Below are 26,567 nucleotides of genomic sequence, written 5' to 3' on the forward strand. Positions count from 1 at the left end.
GAGGTACCTTTATATTCTTCCCCGTTTTAGAGTTAGTAAAATTAAACATTGTAGGGTACAACAGGGCTAAAGGCGCACCTTAAGGAAAAATTGCTTTTATTTTTCTTTTTTTTTTTTGCTCACAAAGTGTATCAAGATAGAAAAAATATTTTTTTAGAATATTGATGGAGTAACACAATGTGTGTAAAAGAAATAGTAACTTAAGGTTTGTTTTGATTAAAATTCTTTATATAAAAAACAATATATATATAAAAAAAAGTGGCATGGGTAAAAGGCCCCCAGGGGGATTATAGTGATATTGTGTAAATACAGTATATGGACAATAGCTAAATACTATCCTTTCATTTACTGGACCGTTATTAAAAAACATTTGATTTAATCACCTTGAATAAAAATGAAAATGACAAATAAATATTCTGTCTCAAAATAAATGTGATAATTTCAGGGATTCTCGTTAGCTATACATACATTTGCAACATTTTTAAAATGATAGATAAAATTACCTCAAAATCAACCTTTGGACATTACACGCTGTGATCTCTGGATCAGATTTTACTGTGTATGGTGACAAACAGGTGTTTAGGAAAGTGCTCTGGTAGTTTTTGTTGCTATTTAGTGTTTTGGGTGAAAATAAAATCAAATGTGAATTTTAGTCCCTTTATGATAACATTACTTAATGCATTTTAAACTAACAATGAACAATTGAATCATCATAAATCAACATGAACCAAGATTCATAAATGCTGTAAAAAATATTGTTCATTTTTAGTTCATGAGACCTACTTATGCATAGACCCTTATTGTATAGTGTTAACAGTATAACACTTAAACATTGATCTTGTTTTATAAATATAAAGGAAAGGAACATTGAAAGATAGATTGAATTAATTGATAACAAATATTTACACATGTTATCTGCTGGTTGCATTGGTGTTGCACATCTGTGATGTTGTGCTGCAGTTTGTAATCAATAAATTAGCCTATAATGATGTTTATCATCGCTATTTCTCCTGCTTCTGAGGCAGCTGATTGGTCTCTTCTCAGTTCACTGAGGCCCAAGAGGAAAGAGAGAGCATTACATTCTCACCAACCTCCACTTGTTCAATGCTGGTCCTCGCATCGTCCTTCCTCCTCCTCATCTCTCCCCCTCACCTTAACTCGAAACCAAAACAGATGGTGGAGAACCAGCAGCACATCTATCAGAGCGCTGAACCTCAATAGAAAGCATCGAGCCGGAGTCGAGCATGGTCACGTCAACCTCCGAGAGCAGCTAGAGAGATCTGGCGTGTTTTCTTGTTTCGCCTTTCACAACGGCTGCCGAGGGAGGATCTGGGCTCTCCAACGAGAGGAGAAGATGGCCGCCATTAAGATTTTAACCAGCGCGGGACTTTTCTTGGCGTTTTGTGCACTACTCTTGTTGGTCATAGCCATCTGCACCGACTACTGGTACGAGACGGATGCTCGGCGGCACCGCGAGCGCTGTAAGAACTACGCAAACAAGCGTAACGATCCAGGATACATTTACATCTCAAATCACAACTTGCCTCTCCAGATGCCTCCTCCAAAGGGCTACGAGAGGAAAGACATGGGGCCGGTTGGGGAACCGTCGCCTCGCGTCAAGCGGCACGCTATGGCTTCCGCGACGGCCATGGAGTCTCACTGCAGCCGCCAGTTTAACTCCACGATCTCCGGTCTGTGGAGAAAGTGTCTCCGCGAGGGCTTTGACCTGGAGACCGAGGATCTCATTTACAAAGGTGAGGCGATTCCCTGTTTAGGGGGCTCAACCTCACTGCGAAATCAACATTTCTCGGTGACTGGCGGGTCGTTTTGTTTAGAAGCGAATGGAACTGCATGTTCATCCAGCGGTGTGTGTGACAATATGTTTAGCTTATTTTGATGATTAATTAAACAATGGATCAGAGCACGACATGGGTTGTAGATTGGTTATTGACTTACAGCAGGGTTGCAGAAAGGTACCTGAAAACAGAGGTTAGGAGAACGTTGGGGAAACATATTCCAAACCTGGAAGGAACGTTCTAATTCCGTAAACTTTAGAACGTTAGAATGTCTGTCCTGAGAACGTTCTGAGAACCAAAAACAACGTTCCCAGAACGTTCCTGGAACCAAAAATTGTTAGCTAGGAATATCTCATGATTATTTCCCTCAGTGTTAGGCCTATCAGTGCATCTGACTTGGTCATTCCACATGGTTTCAAAGGTGCTTCCTGTTGTCCCTGTACAGTAATGTGTCATTGACCACAGTGTAGGTACACGTTTCATCATTAAGTTCCGTTGAAGATGTCTACAGAGTAAAGTGGAAAACAGCGCGAGTCAGATCACTGTTGCTATCCAAGGTGCTGAATTCAGCGTACCTGCATCATCTGTATAACAGAGTCAAGGGTCGATGCCAGAAGGGGCATAAAAGCTTGTGATGAGTGCATGTTGCATATTACCAGTAGCCATGATGGGTATATAGATACATGTTTCAAGGGAAGATAAAGAAGGAACAAAAAGTGAATTATTGCTAAACACAGTGTTAAAGCAATATTTCACCCAAAAATGAAAATTCTGTCATCATTCACATGCCGTCCCAGATGTGTATGATTTTCTTTCTCTCCAGTGGTTAAACCTTGGAGTCGTATGGATTACTGTTATTATGCCTTTATGTGCTTTTTGGAGCTTCAAAGTTCTGGCCACCATTCAATTGCATTGTGAGGACCTACAGAGCTGAAATATTCTTCTAAAAATCTTTTTTGTGTTCTACAGAAGACAGAAAGTCATATACATCAGGGATGGCATGAGGGTGAGTAAATAATGAGAGAATTTTCAAATTTGTCTGAACTATCCCTTTAATCACTGATTATTGTTTAACCTGTGGTAAGCACAGGTTAGGGCATGAATACATTCTATATTCTACAATAAACAAAATAAATAAATTATTAAATGTTAAATTTACAAGAGGAGTTCAGGTGTGAATTTATTTTTTTTTTTTCAAAGTATCAAAGTAAGACCTACCATAGTTTGGCAGATAATTAGCTCCAAAGGAGGGTTATTTACAAATGTATAAAACATATGCTTAATTTCCCCCTAAATAAGAGGCTTATAGTACCCCTCTCCGCCATTTTGGCATTTTCTGATAAAGATCCCATTTCACATTGTGTTCAGGCCTTAATTATTAAGTGTACACTTTCACAGCAGCCATTTTTCCTGAAGGGTTGCAAAGAAGAAGCACGTTGCTCACTTGACTGTATCTTCATCAATAATTTGTTTATTGATTTTCCCAGGTCACCCTAAGTGGCTGTGTAGATGTCATGAATTATGAAGTAGTGATGGTCTGCAACCACTCCAGTTAGACTGTGAGCCAACACCCTGGACAGCGTTTCTCCCAGATTTATAGCCCAGTATATTCACCTACCCTTCAACACAGTAATTTATGTGTTTAGAAAAAGCAGGTAGAACATTGTTCCTGATTGTCAGTGATGCTCTCAAAGGGCCTGAACCAAATTAGCAACTCATTAACTGTGTGCTCCTAAAATTACAGGAAACACTTCAAAACACGTTTACTTATCCTAATGGTTACAACAATAAAAATAATAACAACAAAAAGAACACTAAATCTAACCAAACATACTTGGAGTGATGCTTGGAGAAAATCTGATAAATGCAATATATGTCATGAGCCAGCTTATCAAAAGTTAAAATGCTTGAAACATGTTTGAAATGCTTCAAAAATTTGAATGAGATTAATCATCACATGCTATTGCGGTACAGAGTTACGACAACATGCAGAGTAGCATCGCTTTCTTTAAATCAACCAAGTTCTGTACTTTTAATTTCACTACAGAGTTGTACAGCAACAAACCAACACAAGATGTTGTACAATGACAACATTGTCTATTTCAGCCTCTTTCACTGAATGTGATCGATTCAAACATTGAATGATAAAAATGCCCTACTCTAAAAGCAAGCTAAGTGGAAAAAGGATCTGTTTTAATTATTTTGTTATGTAATAATTTTTCTAGGTTGACCACACTGTACCCAGCTTAACATATACAGTAAAAAAATATATATGTTTTTTAATAAGACAATACACATTTTTGATAAAAAGTATGATTTTACCCTATCATTTACGGTAAAAAATTATATTTTAACACTATTGTTAAAATTGCAGTGAAAAAAAATGTTCGAGTGTTCTCAGAAATTCCTGCGTGACCCATCAAATTGCATTATATTTTATTTAAATAGTGATATTTCTCTGTTTATTGCATAATTTTAGTGTCACATATGTTACGCTGATAGTGTTTTGTGTTTGTGTGAGTAACATGTCTATTGTTCATTGCTCCTTTAAGGGGAACTCTTGTTGAACTTTAGGTCATCATGTGGCCTTCTGTTGTTACTATGGTGTTTTGCAATGGACCTTTTTCACAGAATGTTATGACATGTTTCAGCCTTATTTAGCAGCAAAAATCTAGCATAATCTTTATATTTGCAATTTTTTTATTATTTAGTGTAAATTTATAACGTTATACTTTGTATTTTATTACCCTGGAATACGTTTTTTTAAATAGCACATGCGATAAGGTTTCTTATCCAGCTGCTGAGGGAATGACAGAAAATTTGGCCTCTTCATCTCTTGTGACTGCTCCATCTCCATCGCTCTCTTCTTTTTTTTTTTTTTCTTTTTTTTTTTCATTTGCTGTTGGAGCAATCTGGTAAGCAAAAATTGTATTTGCTGTGGTCTCCCATTCACTTCTATATAAGTTTAACCTGCTATCATTTACTTCCAAGTTCCAAACATGGATATGTGAAAAGGGCCATACATTTTAAAGTGAAAAAATAGATTTTGTAGTTCCATAAGGTTGGTATATTAAGTTATATAATTTACAGTTTTTCTTGATAAAGTTTACACGTCTCCAAACTCAGGTCACTGCTCTCAAAACAATGAACATCCATCTGAACACTTTGTAATTGTCTTAAACAGACTGGACATCCTGCTTGATTTACACCATTTTCTTTGAAACATTACACTCAAATTTCTCTGATCCAAGACCCATGCTTTAATTTTGAAAACAGTTAACACAGACAACTAAATTAGTCATATTCTCAAATGCACATGCCAGGTTGTCAATTCCATTCATATTGATATCTGCTGTGTTAGTAATGCATACAGCAAAGAAAATGCAATTTACTAAATTTTTCACTCAACATTTAATGACTTTGCTATCTATGAAAGGGGTCAAATATAAAAATTCAGAGCAAACAAACAATGAGGAAGAAGAAGGGGAAGAACAAGAAAAAGAAGAGATGCAAACTGAGAAGAGGTAGTGTTGGTAAAGGAAGAGAAATTAGAAAGAAGTGATGAGAAAAGGACAAGGAAGTTTTCTCAACTCTTTCAGGGGTGAGCATTGAAAGAGTTGAGAAAAGACCAAATGGAGATGGTGTAATGAGCAGAAAGAAAGTGGACAGCAGGGTGGAAGAGTAGAGAAAAGAAAACAGAAGAAGCACAAATAATCTGAGAGTCCCTTTAATTGATCATGTGATGAATCACAGTCTCACTGAGACACACACAGAGTTCAGCCTAATTGCAACAAAAAATGAGATGGAGGAACGGCATTGGTCTGCATGCCACAATCAATGTCCACATTTACACACTATACTGCGCTGTCTTAGGTTCATACAATATAACTGGACTGCTATATCACTGTATGCATATTTATTTTTACACATTTTTTTTTTACTGTAAACTTCCTCATCCTCTTTCAAGATGAAGAGCAAGAACAACTAGAAATTTAGAGAACTTTTACAAAAACACATGGAAAAGGGTCTTTATTGTGGATTTCTATGATAAAAGTGTCATTTTAATAATAGAGTTTTGTGTCTATAGCTGAATATGTTTTGAATTCAATAGAGAACACATCTATGGTTTTTATGTTAGTATTTAGTTTTTATAAATGCATTATTAGAAAAGAATACAGTGCTTCATTATGCAGTGAAATTGAATTGTTCTGCTAAATTAAGTGTTTCATTGGCTATGTGAATTGTTTTGAGAGCATTGACTAAAGTTTAGAGAAAAGTGTAAAAAAATTTAGGAAAAACTGTAATAAAAGAAATGGTGGTGAGCAGTTAAATATACAGTCAAGAAAATGACATCCCGTATTGACATGGGCACTGGGTCACTGTATTTCTTTACGGTGAATTACCAAAGCTGACAGATTTCAGTGTGCACCAAGCTCTGTTCACGTTCATGGATAATATGTGAACATCCAGAGATTTATTATGACAGATAGCAACCTCACATTCCCTGCTCTAAGGAAACATTTCTCAATACTCTTCAGGTAACCTAAACATGCACATGTAGTCAGATGTGTATAGTAACGAAGTACAAATACTTCGTTACTGTACTTAAGTACAGTTTTTTCATATTTGTATTTAACATGAGTATAAATATTTCTTTGGACTTTTACTTTCACTTTACTACATTTTGAAGAGATAATTGATACTTTTACTCCGATAAATGACTCCAGACCCTTTCGTTACTTTTGCGATATGGTAACACCAAAAAAATAACAGCTGTACGTGCAAAAATGCGTGCAGATCAGCAATAGTGATGTGTGATCAGTCTCCCACCTTTCGAAGAGACCTGATCGTATAAAAGTCAATCACATGCATTTACGTTTTACATTTAAACAAGGTGCGATGTGTATAAATAATTACTGTACCAGCGCTCATGAAAATGTTCAACAATATTTATTTTTATATTTTATGAAGATGGATGAATGGTCTTTGCCTAAGCAAAAGTAGTTTTCTGGTGGTTGCTAAAGTGTTATATTTGCTTTGTAGCACATTTATGCTACAGTAGGTGCTTACTAGGGTTTTCTGGATGGTTGCTAGGGCATGGCTATGCAGTTGTCAAGGTGATCTGCTGTGTGTTTTAGCGCATTGCTACAGTATGTGGTTGCCAGGTTGATACTATGCTGTTGCTAAGTTGTTTTCTGTGTTTTTAGCACATTGCTTTGCACTTGACAGGGTGTTTTAGGTGGTTGTCAGGTTGTTGCTGTTCTGTTGTTAAGTTGTTTTAACTGTGTTTCAGCACATTGCATGCAGTAGCCAGGGTGTTCTGAGTGGTTGCTTATTGGCCCAAATGAAAAGAGTCCACCCCCACAAGTCTCTGTTCTGGTCACTAATATGACTCAACTCTCTCCTTCAGTGTTCCCTTTTTTATGGACTGTGGCATTCATTTACACTCATCCCATAAATGTGATCATTCTGATGTGACTGAATGTGCCATTGAAGGGATAGTTAGTAAAATTCTCTCAGAATTGTCTCACCCTCATTCGATCCAAGATGTGTACGACTTTAATTTGTTTCTGCAGAACACAAACAAAAAAAGATTTTCAGAAGAATATTGCTGTTATGTAGGTCAATTCAATGTAAGTGAATGGTGGCCAGACCTTTAAAGCTCCAGAAAGCACATAAATGCTGCATAAGAGTAATCCATAAGACTCCAGTGGTTTCACCAATGTATTCTGAACGGATCCAATTGGTTTTGGGTGAGAATAGACCAAAATATAGCTCCTTTTTCGACTATAAATCTTGACATTAGCAGTTTCCTTGGGGATCAGGATTTCAAGTTCGATTACACTTCCTATAGTGCCACCTAGGGCTCTGCTCATGCGTCAAGCACTAGAAAGTGAAATCAAGGTTGAAATCATGATCGTGATTAGAGATTGCAATGGCATGATATGCAGTGAAAATGAGTTACAGTTTGGTTTGTTTTCACCCAAAACCAACTGAATCGCTTCAGAGGACATGGATTTAACCACTGTATTTGTATGGATAACTTTATGCTCCCTTAATGTGCTTTTTGTAGCTTGAAATGTTTGGCCACCATTCACTTGCACTGAATTGACCTATAGAGCTGAACGTTCTTCTAAAAATGTGTGTTTGTGTTCTGCAGATGAAAGAAAGTCATACACATCTGGGATGGTATGAGGGTGAGTGAATGATGAGCACCACAAATCAGATAAGTTGCCATGGGTTTAATGAACTGTTCCATAATTTATGCAATTTACTTGTACTTTTGATACTTAAGTCAATTTAAAATCAGTTACTTTAATACTTTTACTTAAGTCGTATTCTCATGAGCTACTTTAACTTTTACTTGAGTCAATTTCCATGAAGGTATGTTTACTTTTACTCAGGTATGACAAATGGATACTTTATACAACACTGCATGTAGTATCCTATGCCATACACTGTGGCTATGAAGGCATAAGAGACTTCTATGATGAGTGTAAACACTGTGGCACTTTCACATTTTTGCTCTGTTTGTTTGAGCTCTTTAATATGTCAACTTCTGGCTCAACCAATGGCATGTGTTTGGGATGTGGTGACCTGTAATAAGCTGTTAAGTGGGAAATCAGGGAGAGTCGGAATGGCATACTACCCATACTACTCTTATTACTTCTGTCATATGTGTCTATGGCAGAAATAGTATGTGAGTAGTATGGTAGTATGCCAATTTTGAACAGTGCAATATGGTTGGTGGGGCACAAGGGGGTGGTAGGAATGTTGGGGAAACCTGTATGGAAACAGTCATTGTTTTTGCAATCTGAAATTATGCACTTCATATTTAATGGCCTAGCTGTGATCAGAACTCTACCAACCTAGTAAGTTGCATTAATGCTTTAGCAGGATAAGCTAAAAAATGCTGAAAAGTTTTGCTGTTCATTTGTAATTTAGGTTTAGAAAAGAACCAGGGTGCTCCATCAGGCAGAGAAAGTACAGTATATACAAGTACATTCAAGTATAGTCCACTGTCACCTAAGCCTTAGAGAGGCAAACAATCAACCCTGCTAAAAAGATTAGCAGGAATTCCATGCTAGTTCGGTATTATGTTTATGAACTAGTGTAGTTGTGTGCTGGTTTAGCTGGGAGGTCAGTATAGCCATGCTGTTCACAAGCAAGAAATGCTGGTCAACCAGCATGATCTTTCTGGTGAAGTAGGTTGACCACGGAACTCTTGCTGGACAGTAAAGAAGCCTGTTGGTGCCAAAACTCAAGAAACGCTGGTGGTCAGCAATGCTGGTATTTTCAGACAGTCTGCTTTTGCACTGCTGAAGAATTAATGGGTAGAGAGGCCTAGAGATATACTTTACAGGCATCTAGACATAGAAAGCCACTCCATGTCCTCCATCACCACCACCATGTTTAAAAACTGGAAGTGTTTCACACCATACCACGCATGTTCCAACATTTCTGAAGAGCATATGAATGCCTGCTGTGATTACTGCAAATTAATTCCAGACCAAATCATCAGCTGGATGAATGCTAAAAATAATGTCCATGTGGGTGAGAACACAAACAGGATAACCGTACCTTGAAAAGCCCTGCTCAGCCTGTGGGGAATAAAATTCATTGGTTGATATGATATACTGTACTGTATAATGCATTATATATTGCAGTAAACAGTGAAAGTCAAAGTGTTCTCACCAACATATAATTTGATTAGCAAGGGACATGCATGCCAGCCACTTGATATATATGCAATTTCAGATGACAGATTGGAAAGGACCTCAATCCTCTAGAATCTAGGATGCACACACAAAGAAATAGTAACAGTGAGTGGCTTACAATCTGTGAAGATATGTATACGATCCAGCAAGCTTCTGTGTTATTTGAGGTGTCTCTAATAAACAACCCCAAGGTACAGCACTGAATTTCAGATGTTGTCACAGCAACTCAGTCAATTGAGAAATTAAATTTGTGGAATACCAACACGGATGTTTGACTGTTTCACTGAGCTCATCACTGGATTTAACCCTCAAATCTCCGGGTAAAGTGGCACAACCTTTTTTCTCTCAGATCTTCCCTGAGAACCCTGAATTGGTGGACATGAGGAAATCAACAGAACAGAGTAGCCTAATATATCAAATATTAAATTTTATATCAGACAAACCCCTCCATGTATGGGAAAGCAAGGTACCTTCCACCTATATACAATCACGCCTCACTTGACTACTGCAGATAAGTCAGCAGACAATGTGCATCTTCTATGATGCTTCAGAGAGACATATGGGTCATTTTCACATCTGCACACTACAGATGCTACGCTCACACGTTAGTTCCTTCGTAGTACTCAAAAGATGATTTCGGTGCACCTCAACGTGGCCATCACTATTGTACAGCTAGAAAGAACACCACAAACTTAGCTTACTCTGCCCATAAAACAGACTAATGTGTGGACTAACTCATCACCTGAGGTAAAACCATATGTGAACATTCTCAGCCTAGCTGATGAGGTCAGGGTCCCCACTTACCCACAGGAAGCTGGCCACAAATTCTCACATTCAACACAGATGAATAGGTTGTATTCCATTTTATTGTCCTTGCCGGGCCGTTTCTAGCTTTAAGCGGTATAAGCTGCCGCTTATGGCTCCCAAGCCACCAGGGGGCACTGGTTGGCAATTTATACCTTCACTGTCTAGGCACTCCACCCTCAGTTTTCTTAGGGCCTCCATAAGGCTACAAACAGTCCTTGCACCAGAACATCCTTATCGCAAAGTTCACTGTACAGGTCTATGATGACTCAACTTTGAACAGTCTTAGGGGCTGTACAGACAAAACTTCTTGCATTGAAAAAAAGAATATCAGAATGCAGGTGTCCCAAGACACATTTGTAAAAGTTTTTAAGGGGCTGTTCAAACTGAATGTGTTCTTCCGTTAAAAATGAAAAAAATTAAACAGTTCTTTTAGCTCTTTTAGACACGGCATTTTAAAAACACGGCACTACTGTGTGAGAGACTGAAAATACAGGAAGACAGACAAAGACATTCATGTAGCACGTGTTTACATAGAAAAACAATTAAAAAAACAGGGCAAATTGATGAACACTGTTTCTGGCTTCATGAAATGCAAACTAATTAGTCTAATGTTCACACTTACCTGATCAGGTAATTAATTAGATTCTCATCAGTGAGGAGGGGGGCAATCATCGCTGAACACACAGCTGGTTGCCTGACACACAACACACTATAACTTATGTCATTCAAGCTGATGCTTCTTTGTCTCTCACTAAAACATTTTCATATACATTGTGACAATATATATGTTCTTGTAAAATATACAGTAGATGTACATGTGCAGTTCTCTTTAGTGTCTTTCAAGGGGAAACAAACTTAACGTGTCCAGTTCTAATATTCATTAATACTGAGGAGTTTCAGAGATCTTTTTGAAATTAGGTATGTTTGTGATTAAAGGAATATTCCGGGTTCAGTACACGTTAAAGGGATAGTTCACCCAAAAAATGAAAATAATTTAATCATTTACTCACCCTCATGCTATTCCAGATGTGTATGACTTCCTTTCTTCTGCAGAACATAAATGTAGATTTTTAGAAGAATATTTCAGTTCTGTAGGTTCTCACAATGCAAGTTAATGATAGCCAGAACTTTGAAGAGCCAAAAAAACCCACACAATGTCAGCATAAAAATAATCCATAAAACTCCTGCGGTTTAATCAATGTCTTCTAAGGCAATCCAAGCGATTTTGGGAGAGCAGACCAAAATATAACTCCCTTTTAACTGTACATCTTGCAATTGCAGTCTCTAGACATGATGATGATGATACTTTCAAGCTCAATTATACTTCCTAGTGCTTGACGCATGGATTGCTTCAAAAGACATGGAATAAACTACTTGAGTCTTATGGATAACTTTTATGCTAACTTTATGTACTTTTGGAGCTTTAAAGTTTTGTTCACCATTAGGGATGCACCGATCCGATACCTGGATCGGTCTCAGCTCCGATACTGACGTTTTTAGACTGATCAGATATCGGTCCAACAAGCCCGATCCAAATCCGATACTGTGTGTTAGTCATTTTCGTTACTGTCAAGCTCCAATAATGACATAAAAGAACCATAAAAACACCAGTAAAATAGTCCATATGACTCTTACATTTTATTCAAAGCCACTTGAAGACATGCGATAGCTTTGTGAATCGGAAAAGCCTGCGTTTAAAAAGTAAATGTATAGTATGTTTCAGTGAATGGCACTGCTCTGTTAACAAACATAAAGCACAGGCTGATGAGGTGATTGCTGATATTTTCAGCCCCCAGAGCTTGCAGCTATTTTCATATGTGAGTTCTCTCAGTTAGAGGTTTGTGTTTATTTACATATAAAAGAGTACACCCATTAGTATCGCCCAGTGAGGTATAGATATTATAAACTGATTATGAAAAAACAACAACACTGGTATCGGGATCAGTATCGGCTGATACTGAGATTTCGGGTATCGGACAGGATCGGAAGAGAAAAAGTGGTATCGGTCCCTAGTCACCATTCACTTGCATTCTATGGACCTACAGAGCTGAGATATTCTTCTAAAAATCTTCATTTTTATTCTGCAGAAGAAAGAAAGTCATACACATGTAGGTGATTAAATGATGAGAGAATTTTCATTTTGGGGTGAACTATTCCTTTGAACTCAGTAGACAGCCTTTGTGGCATAATGTTGATTACAACAAAAAATCATTTCAACTTGTCTCTCCTTTTCTTAAAAAAAAAAACAGGTACAGTGAGGCACTTACAATGGAAGTAAATGTGGCCATTTTTTGGAGGGTAAAAAGTGTTTTCATGAAAGCACTTACATAAATGTTTCTGTTAACTTGTTTATTTGAGCTGTAAAGTTGTTTAAATCAATGTTTTTACGGTCGTTTGAGGGTTTACGGTGTTATATTATCATTGCAACGAAGTTGTGAATGTAAATGTATTGTTTTTCAAAAAATGTGTTTGAGTAAAAGTGTGTGGATATCATAAAATAGCAAGGTCTGAGTAATAGAGAGAAAAATAAGTATTTATTAAGTCATAATCAGCCATTAATGCCATGATTTCAGTGAAAAATAAAACACACCGTTGTAACACCTCTAGTGTTCATTTCACCTGGAAACTGCAGGGAATTGTACCTGGAGACACACATAACAAATTTGCAAAAATTTAAAAAGAGTCATGTTTTCACTATGAGACCAGATTGATTTTTTCTTCTTTTTTTTTTTTTTAAGAAAAGTAGGGGCAAGTCAAAATTACTTTTTGTGGTAATCAACATTATGCCACAAATGCAGTCGAATGAGCATAAGGTGATTTGATTCCAGAATATTCCTTTAAGAAGCCTTTATAAAGCCCCAGGTTCTCCAAAATGACATATGGAATGCATATCTCGAAATCATGACATTTATGACCTGTTACATTTTTATCATGCACCTAATTGCTCTCCAGGTAATAATTTAATTAAAGTGAATACAAGTATGTGCCCCTTGTGGCATTTTATGATCACAGCACACCTGCTGTTCCTCAGGAGATTGAAGCCTCAGAGCAATTAGCTTTTTTATAACCAGTCACAAATGTCATTAATGAACATTCTTTGGTACAATTCACAATTCTCTATTTTATTCGAATAGGGTTGTTTCAGAGATGCACTCCAGTAAAGTACCATTACACCTCTTCAATCCTGCCACGAAATCTTCCTGTCAACATCACCAAGACCATCCGGCAAGATGAGTGGCATGCCCTCCGTGAGTCTGACAGTCTCTCTTTAACAAGTGTCAGCTTTGTCTTTAATGCAGGAGCCTCTTTCGATTTCCACACATACATTCTGATACTGCACATTTTCACACTCCCAAGAGAGATTTACAAACTTTTATGACATTAAGTTTGAACAGTTCTTTATAGTATAAACAACAGGGTGTGTGCATATGTTTAAACAAATGCAATGTATCTGGAAGAGTATGTACAAAAAAAAATTTACATAGATAAGCATGGTTAATTCAAAAGTGTTTAACATGAAATCATCGGTCAGTGCTTACAAGCCTGAATGATAGTTAGAGGGGCTTAATGTTGGTGTTTTGTACTGCAGATCTGCGCAGGATGACAGCAGGGTTTGTGGGCATGGCTGTCTCTATCATCCTTTTTGGCTGGATCGTTGGATTTCTTGGATGCTGCCAAGAACATGATCTCATGCAATATGTAGCTGGACTACTCTTCCTCATGGGCGGTAAGAGGCACCAATTTCCATTAGTTACTATTTAATTTACTGGGAATTGCCAGTAAAATAATACTGCTACCTTATTTTCTTTTAGCCATTGCTCTAATTGAGCCAGTATTGATTTTTGCATTATTACTATTTTTTTCCTTTTCTTTTTTGTTGTCTGCTTTTGTTGTGTCCATTGATGATTATACTGTACATGTATAACATTCATGCCAATAAAAGTACTTTGAAATTGAATGGAAATTGGAGATACTGTGTTTGTGTAGAAGCTGTAGAATATAATGGTAACACTTTACAATTATTTTTCTTATAAAAGGTTATATTTGTTAACAATGTAAGTTCATGTAAACTAACAATGAAAAATACTTTTGCAGCATTTATTAATCTTGGTTAATGTAGATTTCAACATCTAATACATTTTTAAAATCAAAAGTTGTATTAGTTAACAGTGTGTTTCCATTGTATATGTGTTTCCCCATGTAGATGCACTGCTATAAAAGTATGGAACTTAGACTTTGAAAGTACCCGTGGAGAGAATAGAAATAACTCGGTGTACGTACCTGTTAGGTTAGATAGGAAAACATAACTTTATTACGTTTGTCATGTTGGGGCACTACTGCGACAGTATCAAAAGCGAAAGGAGTACTGCTGTGGCGGTATTGAGCATAGGCAGGAGCTGCTGTGGCAGTATCGAGCGTGGTCTGGCGCTGCGACACAGTATCAAATTGGGCACTACTGCGGCGGTACCAAGTGGGGCGCTGCTGCGGCAGAACCAAGTGAGGCACACATGGCTTTATTACGTTTACACACACACCTGTAAAGGAAAGCACAAGGTTATTTTGGAGGTTATATCAAGCTCTATTTATTATGTGTTGGGCTCAAACACATAACCGTGACCAAAAGAAATGCCAGTGCGAAGGCTAACAGGAAATGCTAAAGGCTCTTAAGATTACTGCACCACCACTGCACTCGAACAGGAGAGCTCACAGAGTGAATGACGTGAAATCTCACACTGCATTCGAATGGGAGAGCCCACCCTCCGATTTGAACGGGAGAGCCTGAAACCAATGCGCTGAGGTGCACACTGCATTCGAACGGGAGAGCCCACACTGCAGTTCGACAGGAAAGCCTGCATAGCGTTCAAACGGGAGGGCCCACACTGTGATTCAAAACAGGAGAACCGGTGGCCAAATTGCATAGGTTCACACTGTGTCCGAACACGAGACCCTGCACGGCGTTTGAATGGCGGGTGGCGCAGAGTAAAGAATCTTGACGAATTGCGGTGGGTATATATTTATGAGCTATGCCCCTAGGCTTTTATAAGAGGAAACAGGAAACATGGTTGCAGTGTTGTGGGAGATTTAGTGGCACGGCCTGACAGGTTCCGCAGTTGCAGCACCTGGACAGCACATTTGCGCTGCTTTGGGGTGTCGTGGGAGTTGTTGCATGACCTTAAAGATGCCGCAGTTGTGGCACGTAGACAGCACATTTGTGCTGCTTAGGGATGTTTATTTGGGGAGGGGGGGAGGGAAGCATGCGGTTGACGTTTTGGGGACATAAGTCTAGAGAGAAGAGAAAATGAATATTAATGACATTTAGAAACAATAATGTGACCAACAGCATACAATTATCTAAGAGTAAGAAGGGCTGCAAAGAGGGCTTCCTGGGAAATACAGCTTTAAAAACAATGTGAACAACAGCATAAAATTATCTGAGAAATAAAGAGCTTTAGGAGAAAATGGACTTGCAATCATTATTCACTTGTGGCCATTTGCTCCTTAGGAGTACTGCATGACCGCCACCTGCTGTACAATATACGTCTTGCATGATTGATGTATCTGCATTGCAATAGTTTGAGGAGATACTCTGTACTACCCCCAGAAAATCAGAGAGAGAGAGAGAGAGACCACTGAAGCACTGCTAAGAGGAAACACCTGTGCGCTAGAACGGGATTTAAACAATCAAGTGTGTAGGATTAAAATGTAGGCAGTTAAGATGAAAGGACCGGTGCACGGCCATATGAAGTGGTAGCACTGGTATATGGCGAAGCAGTGGCCGGTTTTGCGGAGGCAGCCTCAACGCAATAGGATCTGCTTCCTAATAAATAAGGAGTAATAATTAAAAAGGAAGAAAGGCAGGGTAGAAAACCACAGTTAAAGTGGCAGCCGCTATTATCACGATGTATGCAAATAGTGAGCTGCTGTGGCAGCTTTCGTTGAATAACATAATGATTTTAATAAAATAGCTTATCTGATAAGGAGGACGAATGCTTCAAGCGGAGTAATAAGACGTTGCATGGATCTGTTGCGGTTGGGTGGGGCCAAATGCTGGAAACAGCTGAGACCGAAGAGAGGTAAACAGCTGTTTATATACTCTGGCTGTTAATTGAAAGATTAGATGTACTTGCTCCTCCCGAACTTACGTTTAGGAACTTCATTTATTTTGTCGTAGTAATCACCACACATGGTTCACTCTAAAAGGCATTTTTAGTGTAAAAATATGTTGAACATTAGCCGACAGGCAGTCAATTTAAAAGTGTTGAGCTGTTTCCTCACAAAAGCAGTTTATTTGGCAAACTGAATCATCTCCGTAGACATCCATTAAAAAAACAAAAACGGCCTCTGTTCTGCTTGCCAGTGTAACCACTGTGTTATGCTTTGTTTTGCTAACCTTGTGGGCTTCCCCTTGGTAAAGGGGTTCAGGTTTTTTTTCTTCATAACAGATACTGAACCAATCAGCTAATAGTAAAGTGACATCTCTGACGCAATGAAGTCACTGCCCGGTGTCTCAGGCATAAAAAAAAAAAAAAAAAAAGCGCAATTTACAGAAACAAATCTTAGAAATCAACTCTTCATGATAGATTATTTATTTGATAAATTATTTATTTGATAAATCATTTATTTGAACGTTCATATCTTGTTCAGCCCTGTGAATTATTTCATAGACAATATATATTTACAAACCTGTTCTCTTTAAGTCCTAACGCTCAGTCTCATCAGGGCATAAATGTCTTACATAGTTGGTCTCTGAAGACTTTAATTAACCCATAAAAAGTTCAAAAATAAAAAATTCTTAAGCCTTGATTGACTTACTGTCAGTTTTATCCCTGTCATAATCAAAATGTTATATAACATTTATAATTCATATTGATTAAACAAGCGGTCTCACACCCCACACCTGCTCTGACCTTCACTTCACACAAACACCAACACCTCCTGCAACCCCCCCTCCTCCCCCCCTCTTGCTACTCAAACTGCACTTCAGATCTGTGAAGATGATGTGTGCCGTGTCTTTCGGAAACAAAAGATAAGGAAAGCTTCAAGCCTAGATGGCGTTTCACCTGCATGTCTTAGATCCTGTGCAAACCAACTGGCCCCCATCTTCACACTGATTTTCAATAGATCACTGGAGCAGTGTGAAGTCCCATGCTGCTTCAAACGCTCAATCATCATTCCTGTCCCAAAGAAACCCAAAATCACAGGACTTAATGACAACAGACCTGTCGCCCTAACATCTGTGGTCATGAAGTCATTTGAGAGACTGGTGTTGGCCCACCTGAAGGACATCACTGGACCCTTTCTAGATCCCCTTCAATTTGCTTAATCAAGCAAACAGGTCTGTGGATGATGCAGTCAACTTAGGATTGCATCATCCTGCAACATCTGGACAGACCAGGGACATATGCAAGGATCCTTTTTGTGGACTTCAGTTTGGCTTTCAACACCATCATCCCAGCTATTCTCCAGACTAAATTACACCAACTCTCTGTTCCCACATCTATCAGTGGATTACCAGCTTTCTGACAGACAGGCAGCAGCTTGTGAGACAGGGGAAATTCACTTCCAGCACCTGTACAATCAGCACTGGTGCCCCCCAGGGATGTGTGCTCTCCCCACTACTCTTCTCCCTCTACACCAACGACTGCATTGCCAAGGACCCCTCTGTCAAGCTCCTGAAGTTTGCAGACAACACCACTGTCATCGGCCTCATCCGAGATGACGATGAGTCTGCATACAGAAGGGAGGTTAAACAGCTGGCTGTCTGGTGCAGTCAAAACAACCTTGAGTTGAACATGCTCAAAACGGTGGAGATGATTGTGGACTTTAGGAGGAACACCCCAACACCGTCCCCCCTCACCATTCTAAACAGCACTGTGGCAGCAGTGGAGTCATTCAGGTTCCTGGGCACTACCATCTCACAGGACCTGAAGTGGGAGACTCACATTGACTCCATTGTGAAAAAGGCCCAGCAGAGGTTGTACTTCCTACGCCAGTTCAGGAAGTTCAACCTGCCACAGGCGCTGCTGATACAGTTCTACTCAGCAGTCATTGAGTCTGTCCTCTGCACTTCAATATCTGTCTGGTTTGGTTCAGCTATGAAATCGGATATCAGAAGACTACAAAGTACAGTTCAGACTGCTGAGAGGATTACTGGTTGCCCCTTGCCCTCCCTTTAAGTACTATACACTTTCAGAGTGAGGAAAAAGGCTGGCAAAATCACTCTGGACCCCACTCACCCAGCCCACTACCTTTTTGAACTGTTGCCTTCTGGCTGACGCTTCAGAGCTCTGAGCACCAGAACCGTAAGGCACAGGAACAGTTTTTTTCCCTCAGGCTATCCATCTCATGAACAGTTAAAACTGCCCCATTGAGCAATAATTAATTTGCAATACACAGCTTAGTCTTTTATATTTATCCAACATGTCCTACCTCTTCTGCCATTACATTCCCTTGCACTGTATATAACCGATTTGTATTTAGATTCGCACTACGTATGTGTATGTGTGTATGTATGTATGTATGTGTTTATGTATGTATGTATGTGTGTGTATGTATATATATGTGTATGTGTGTATATATGTATTTATATATGTGTATATATGTGTATGTGTATATGTATGTATATATGTATGTGTATGTATGTGTGTGTGTGTGTGTGTGTGTGTGTGTGTATATATATATATATATGTATATATATATATATATATATATATATATATATATATATATATATATATATATATATATATATATTGTCTATTGTGTATTCTATATATACTTTATTTTCAATATTTATTTATTTTTAATTCAATTTTTTTATTATTTTTTTAAAAGTCTTGTTGCTGTTTTGTATTGTTGTGTACTGGAAGCTCCTGTCACCATGACAAATTCCTTGTATGTGTAAGCATACTTGGCAATAAAGCTCATTCTGATTCTGATTCTGATTCTGATACCACCCATTTCGAAATTCAGATTAATAAATATTTCTGTTTGATCTGATTAGAACTAGAGTTAGTATTAATAGATCTATTTTTAACCATTTAATACACAGCTTATTAAAACAATCTTACAGTCTAGTATGAATTTATAGCTCTTGCATATCCCAGTGATAGACGCAGACAATGTTATCAAGCACTGTCAAAGTCCTTCTCAATTGTGTGGACCCTTGGAAGGCAGCCTCGTTTCGCAGCCTTCGTTCATCATATTTTGGACAATGCATCAAGTGCATCCTTCACAGCCTTCAATCACCCACAATCCCTTGCACATGTCCCAATTAAAAAAAATAATAATAATAATTGTGGAAAACACAAAAACTGCACTGTCCTCGTTTCTTCCTCCATATCAAGAAAGAATTTGTAGAGGATCTGACCAATTTCCACATCTTGTTCTCTCTTCAAAGTTTTTTATGCTGTGCCGTGACCACGGAGGTGGAAACCTTTATGACATAGCCATGCGCACTTACTAGACCATCTCATTCTAGCACTGAATGCTAAGGAGGAGCCTAGCCTACAGCCTCAGAAGGACTGGTCTAGGAAGGACACAGCCCTTTTTTAATTAGCAACTGTATGGATCTTGTGTTTTTATTTACCAAATATTATTAAAATTAATGCTGTGATTTGCAGTGCACTGTATGTCTTTGTATCAAAATGCCTTTGTAAGGGGGCCTGGGTAGCTCAGCGAGTAAAGACGCTGACTACCACCCCTGGAGTCGCGAGTTCGAATCCAGGGCATGCTGAGTGACTCCAGCCAGGTCTGCTAAGCAACCAAATTGGCCCAATTGCTAGGGAGGGTAGAGTAACATGGGTACTCTCCCCGTGGTTGCTATAATGTGGATCTCGCTCTCGGTGGGGTGTGTGGGAAGTTAGGCATGGATGCCTCGGAGAATAACGTGAAGCTTCCACACAGGCTATGTCTCCACGGTAACGCGCTCAACAAGCCACGTGATAAGATGTGCAGATTGATGGTCTCAGACATGGAGACAACTGAGATTCGTGCTCCGCCACCCGGATTGAGGCGAGACACTACGCCACCACGAGGACTTAGAACGCATTGGGAATTGGGCATTCCAAATTGGGGGAAAAAGGGAAGAAAAAAAATGCCTTTGTATACCAAAAACATGGTAGTGTCTCCTCAAAATCGTTATTTCTGTGCAATTGTTAATAGTCATTAATAGCTGTCATTGGCAAGTATTAAAGTATCTAATAATGGGTCAGACTGAAAATGGTTTTGTTGGGTGAGGTGTTGTATTTCTTATATTATATAGACTCTGAGCATTTAAATACTGTCACATTTAATTAGTAACATGTTTTGAGCAAATTTAGATACACATGCAATAAGATACAATCTGTTACAACAGTCATAATATGTGTGCATTACACATTGATTTTAAACAAATGTACTTAACACAAGTTTATAAAGAATGCCTGGCATTGGCATGTAATCAGCATTGTTCCAAACATAACATAACCATACATTTTTTACACTCAATTCTTTCTAATCACCCCTCAGACTGTGTACATATGATAATACTGCCAGTCAACTTGTCTAGCAGGTGAACTGAAATAGTTTGTGAAGAGTCTCAAAAGTTTTCTTTCTCGCTGAGCAAATCAACAACAAACTCTTCGTCACTGCTGCAGCTTATAGAGAAATCTGTTTTGCTTGTAAAGTACTTCATCCACTCATCTGTCATAAGCGGAGGGCAGACCAGCTGAAAGGTGCGTTGAGCCACCTACTGTACCGGGGTAAAAATGCTTGTCGATTAGCGGCACCTATTGTTAAGGCGTGAATGTCCTATAATGCCAGTCATTCGCGCCGCTTTCTATATGCTAGGGCCATTTGCCTCTTATAATCGTGTCGCCTTTGGTGTGAAAAGGCCTTAGGCTGAAGCATTCTGACTGAAAAGCACTGCTAGTATGTAAGCACCCTGAAGTGGCACACGCAGGCATCACGTTCATTCTGATGTAGACGTTGCATTCATTCAGACACAGATGTCATGTTCAGACATGGACATCGCATTCATTCAGACGCATACGTCAGGTTCATTCAGATGCAGATGTCATGTTTATTCAGACGCAGACATCATGTTCATTCAGACGCATTCAGACGACCAAGTGAGATCAAAGCCTGAGTTGAAAGAGAAAATTGATAAGCAGCATCATGGTACAGATAAATGGATTAGTTCACCCAAAAATGAAAGTTCTCTCATTTACTCACCCTCATGCCATCCCAGATGTGTATGACTTTCTTTCTTCAGCAGAACACAAACGAAGATTTTTAGAAGAATATAGGGCCATACAATTTCAAGTGGATGGTGATCAGCACTTTAAAGCTCCAAAAAGCACAGACAATCATAGTAAAAGCAATCCATATGACTCCAGTGACCTGGCTTGGTCTGTGGTACAGTAGCTGTTCAAAGGAATATGACCAAGTTTATTACTCAGTGGCATGTGAATTATTGACCTAATTCGTTTCAAAATGTTTGTGGAAGTTATTTCTGAACATCATCTGTCATGAAGCCTTATTGCTTTTGTAGCACCACATGATGAAATCATGAGTTATGACAGTTCAGGAGCTTAGCACCTTGATACCACAGCTGAATGTTGTTGAGTTCACCTTTTTCCTGAACACAGAAGTGTTCCACAATTCATAACAGAAGCCTGTTTTTGTTATCCGGTCTTCAGTGTTTTCACTCATATTGGCAAATGTTTTTAGTGGACAATGTGATGTTTAGCATATTAAATTTGTAAAAATTGCAAAATAAAAAATGTGGATCTATAGTGCCAATACTTTACAGAGTCGTGATGTTAAATCTATGTCTTTTTAAGCAATATGATCGCTTTGGGTGAAAAATAGATCAATATTTAAGTCCTTTTCACTATATTTGTTTACTTCCGGTTGGTCTCCAACAGTTCATGCTGCCGCTTCCGACATAAGCTTGTTGGCATGTTCATGCGAGAGCTGACGTGATACAACCGGAAGTGCAGCTCGATTTGTTTACAAGAGAATGCTGTTTATAAGCTTCATTGATTTTGCTTTCATTTGAACGTGCCAACGTGCTTATGTCAGGCGAGAGGCAGCATGGACTGGATCCCCTCATGGACGTGCACTGGAGAGCGACCTTAAGTAAAAGTTGAATGGATTACTTTTACTACGATTGTCTGTGCTTTTTGGAGCTTGGAGTGCTGATCACCATCCACTTGGCCCTACAGAGTTGAGACATTCTTCTAAAAATCTTAATTTGTGTTCTGCTGAAGAAAGAACATCATACACATCTGGGATGGCATGAGGGTGAGTACATGATGAGAGAAGTTTCATTTTTGGCTGAACTAACCCTTTAAGCCTGATTGGATTGGTTTGGTTTTGTCAGCTCGAAACCAATCGTGTAACCCTGAATTTGTTCAGCTAACTTCATTGTATAGGCCCCAGGTTGCAGCTGAGTGTGTTGAATACAATTTTGTTGCCATGTAGTGGCTGGTTATTATATCATATTTTATACAAAATAAAGGTGATATCAAAAGCATGAGCTCTTTGCATTCTCTATTTGTCATCTAAAAGGAGAGGCTTGTTTCATGAATGTTTGATGATGCATCTTGAATAATTTCTTCTCTGACAGGAACCTGCTGTATTATCTCCCTTTGTACGTGTGTGGCGGGCATCAACTTCGAGCTTTCCCGTTACCCCCGTTACCTGTACGGCCTTCCAGAGGACATCAGTCATGGGTATGGCTGGTCCATGTTCTGTGCCTGGGGTGGACTGGGTCTCACCCTGCTGGCTGGTTTCTTATGCACGCTGGCCCCTTCCTTAAGCAGCCCCTTATCCTGCACCACTGTCCACAAGTCCAGGCACGAAAATGGAACTGTGTGATCAAAGACTTCAGGAGCAACCTTGCAGCAACATCTACTCAACATGTATACAGCATCTATATAAAGACATCTGGCCAATTCATCATCATACAGTATTATGACTGGATCGTAACTCTTGCTCTTTTCATATGACTCAAGTGGTTTTCTGGCCCTTATTACAAGTGATCAGTCCATCACTTTCAACACAACTTGTGTACACCATTTAGTTAATGGTATGAACGTTTACAGACACTGCTGTCCTGTGCTGCCCAGCATGACCATAGCAAATGGAGACAAAGGAGTCACACGCGCAGTCCACGTGTACTGAATATCTTCCACCCTCTCACATGTCCCACTCTGGCCCCTTATGGCACTAAACCTAATGAGAATTTTCACTGGTCTCTCTCTCTCTCTCTCTCTCTCTCTCTCTCTCTCTCTCTCTCTCTCTCTCTCTGCTTCATGACAAAGAGGCAAGCTAAAAGCAACTGTCTTCTTTTCAAGAAGATTCCTACTAAAATGGTGCTCTCTTTTCACAATCTCACAACTGCACAGAATAATTTCAGAAGGCATCAGGAGGGCAAAAAATTCCATGACAAAAACAGTTTTTCTTACTGCTGACTGATGGTATAAAATCTTCATTGGTGGACTGCAATGAATGAATGAAGTGGGAAGCAATGAAAAAGAGAGATACAAGTATTTATGTCACTAAAGCTTTGAGAAGCAAATTTCCCAAGGCCTAAATGAGTCTGTAGGAGTAAAAAAAATATGTTGTTTTGTTTAGATTTCAGGTCTACATTCGAATGAAATTATGCGTGGTTACAAATGAAGCCTTTTCACTCTTTGTTATGATTGTAACGATTAGTGACCTGGCTTGGTCTGTGGTACAGTAGCTGTTCAAAGGAATTTGACCAAGTTTATTACTCAATGGCATGTGAATTATTGACCTAATTCATTTCAAAATGTTTGTGGAAGTTATTTCTGAACATCATCTGTCCTGAAACCTTATTGCTTTTGTAGCACCACATGATGAAATCATGAGTTATGACAGTTCAGGAGCTTAGCACCTTGATACCACAGCTGAATGTTGTTGAGTTCACCTTTTTCCTGAACACAGAAGCGTTCCACAATTCATAACAGAAGCCTGTTTTTGTTTTCCGGTCTTCAGTGTTTTCACTCGTATTGGCAAATGTTTTTAGTGGACAATGTGATGTTTAGCATATTAAATATGTAAAAATTGCAAAATAATAAACGTGGATCTATAGTGCCAATACTTTACAGAGTCACGATGACTGTCTTTTGACAGTGCCTCACCCGCCACATCATTGAAGGGTTTTGGTAGTTCACCCAAAAATTTAAATTCTCTCATAATTTACTCACCCTCATGCCATCCCAGATGTGTTTGACTTTCTTTCTTCTGCAGAACACAAACAAAGATTTTTAGAAGAATATATCAGATCTGTAGGTCCATTAGGAATGTGAAAGTGGAGATTTATAGTAAAAAAAAATAAATAAATAAATAAATAAAAAAAAGGACTTAAATATGGATCTTTTTCTCACCCACACTTATCATATTGCTTTTGAAAATATAAATTTAACCACTGGAGTCTTATGGATCACTTTTATGTTGCCTTTGTGTGCTTTTTTGAGCTCCAAAGTTCAGCTCACCATCCACTTGCATTGTATGGACCTACAGAGCTGAAATATTCTTCAAAAATATCTTTGCTTGTGTTCTGCTGAAGAAAGAAAGTCATACACATCTGGGATGGCATTTTCATTTTTGGGTGAACTACCCCTTTAACTACTTCGAACTGTTATGACCACAAACAACTTCACAAGTTGTGCCTGAACTTATTTTTACTCCAACTGAGTAAAAATTATCTTTTTGATTGTTTGTTTTGGTAGTTTTTCCATTTCTTCTTATGGAGACCGGAAACAGAAAACAGTACAGTGGCAATCAGAATCATCATGGCAGCGCCCAGTAGTTGGTCAGGAAAACTGTGGATATTCAAGATAAACTGAAAGCTCTGGCTGCACATATTAGTAAAGGATACTATGGGAATTAAGTGTTATGTTTAGTTACAAAGAGTGAAATGAGAGGTCAGTTTTAAATAATGCCTAGAGTACTGTAGGTGTAGGTGATGGTCCCAATTGCTCCTAGCCACCTTGTTGGATTGTGTTTCTTATGGGTTCAAATATGACAAAAAATATGGCACGCAACAAGCTATAATGTTTACATCATGTATTTTTGTACTTAGATGAACAAGTCATGAAACAACCAAGCAATATTTTAAACAACCCTAACAGGCCTGGAGGCTTTAATCTAGCAAAATCTAGTAAGGTCTTTTGTAAAGGTGAGTGTGTCTCTTTACATTGTTATTTATAATTCATATTGATTCTACTCTCACCAATGGATATTTATTGAGGATGTGACTCTGAAAAGCACAGTTACCGTAAATCATTTAACAATGCCTCACACGTCCTTACCAAATGAACATTTATAATCTCATTTATAGATATACATTTATCAAATATACATTTACAGACCTCCACAGAAGCCAGACCAACTTTTGGGCACAATGTGCTGATGTTCACGGTTGGGAAAGAGTAAATGCAGTATAGTTATGATGAGACATTTAGGACAACAAATACTATGGTAGTATTCTAAGTGCATATTTGGAGGAACGTACATGAGGTGTGCATTTGCTGTCACCCGAGGGTGAACTGAGTGCTACAGTGCATTAAGGAATAACAGAATAACTGTCTGACTATTTAGCTGACTGGCACATACATTGTGTCTATATGTTGTGCGTGAGCAATGTGACCACGTGGAATCATTTCAGTCATAGAAAAAGATGGGGAAGTGTTGTATGGAGTTTGATCTCAAATTAATTATTGACAGAATACCAAGCAGCACAAAAGTAATAACCAACACTTACCAAATATTTATCTTAAGAATCTAACAATGCAAATGTTTTGGAAAGAATCCAAAAGAGAGCACAAGACCAATGTGTTAAACAAAAAAAAAAAAATAAATAAAAAAAAGAAAGTAAAAGAAAAAAAAAAAACATTTTAAACAAATATAAGCCACTTCAGGTGTTTCGTCATTTTTGGAGGGGATTCGAAAGACATTTGTATAAAAGCTGCCATTTTCTATGGCAGCTGAAGTAGCAGCACTTTTTATTTGTTTATTTATTTATGTGTTGGGTATGAACTGTTTTACTGGATCGTTTCATAATTGGAGTTGGAAAAAAGCAGGTGTCATTGGCTTGCATGCTGTCATATTGATTCATTTCAGTGTATTTAAATTTGTGTCTATTTTTTACAATGACTTTTATTTTAAGAAAATAAAAGGTTAGTAGCATTTCATGATGAGATACTATTCATTTACATTTATTATTTTATTT

General features: G+C 38.4%; 1 protein-coding gene across 1 annotated transcript; it reads left to right on the plus strand.

The window, feature by feature from the left end:
• Positions 1-1,112: 1,112 nt before the first annotated feature.
• Positions 1,113-26,529, plus strand: LOC127443894 (transmembrane protein 178B-like). The gene is made up of 4 exons (XM_051702932.1): positions 1,113-1,754; positions 13,456-13,569; positions 13,911-14,048; positions 22,935-26,529. Exons 1-4 carry the CDS (start codon positions 1,355-1,357, stop codon positions 23,183-23,185), a joined length of 903 nt encoding a protein of 300 aa, XP_051558892.1. The 5' UTR covers positions 1,113-1,354; the 3' UTR covers positions 23,186-26,529.
• Positions 26,530-26,567: the final 38 nt, after the last annotated feature.

This window comes from Myxocyprinus asiaticus, chromosome 1, assembly GCF_019703515.2.
Source record: "Myxocyprinus asiaticus isolate MX2 ecotype Aquarium Trade chromosome 1, UBuf_Myxa_2, whole genome shotgun sequence".
NCBI lineage: Eukaryota > Metazoa > Chordata > Actinopteri > Cypriniformes > Catostomidae > Myxocyprinus > Myxocyprinus asiaticus.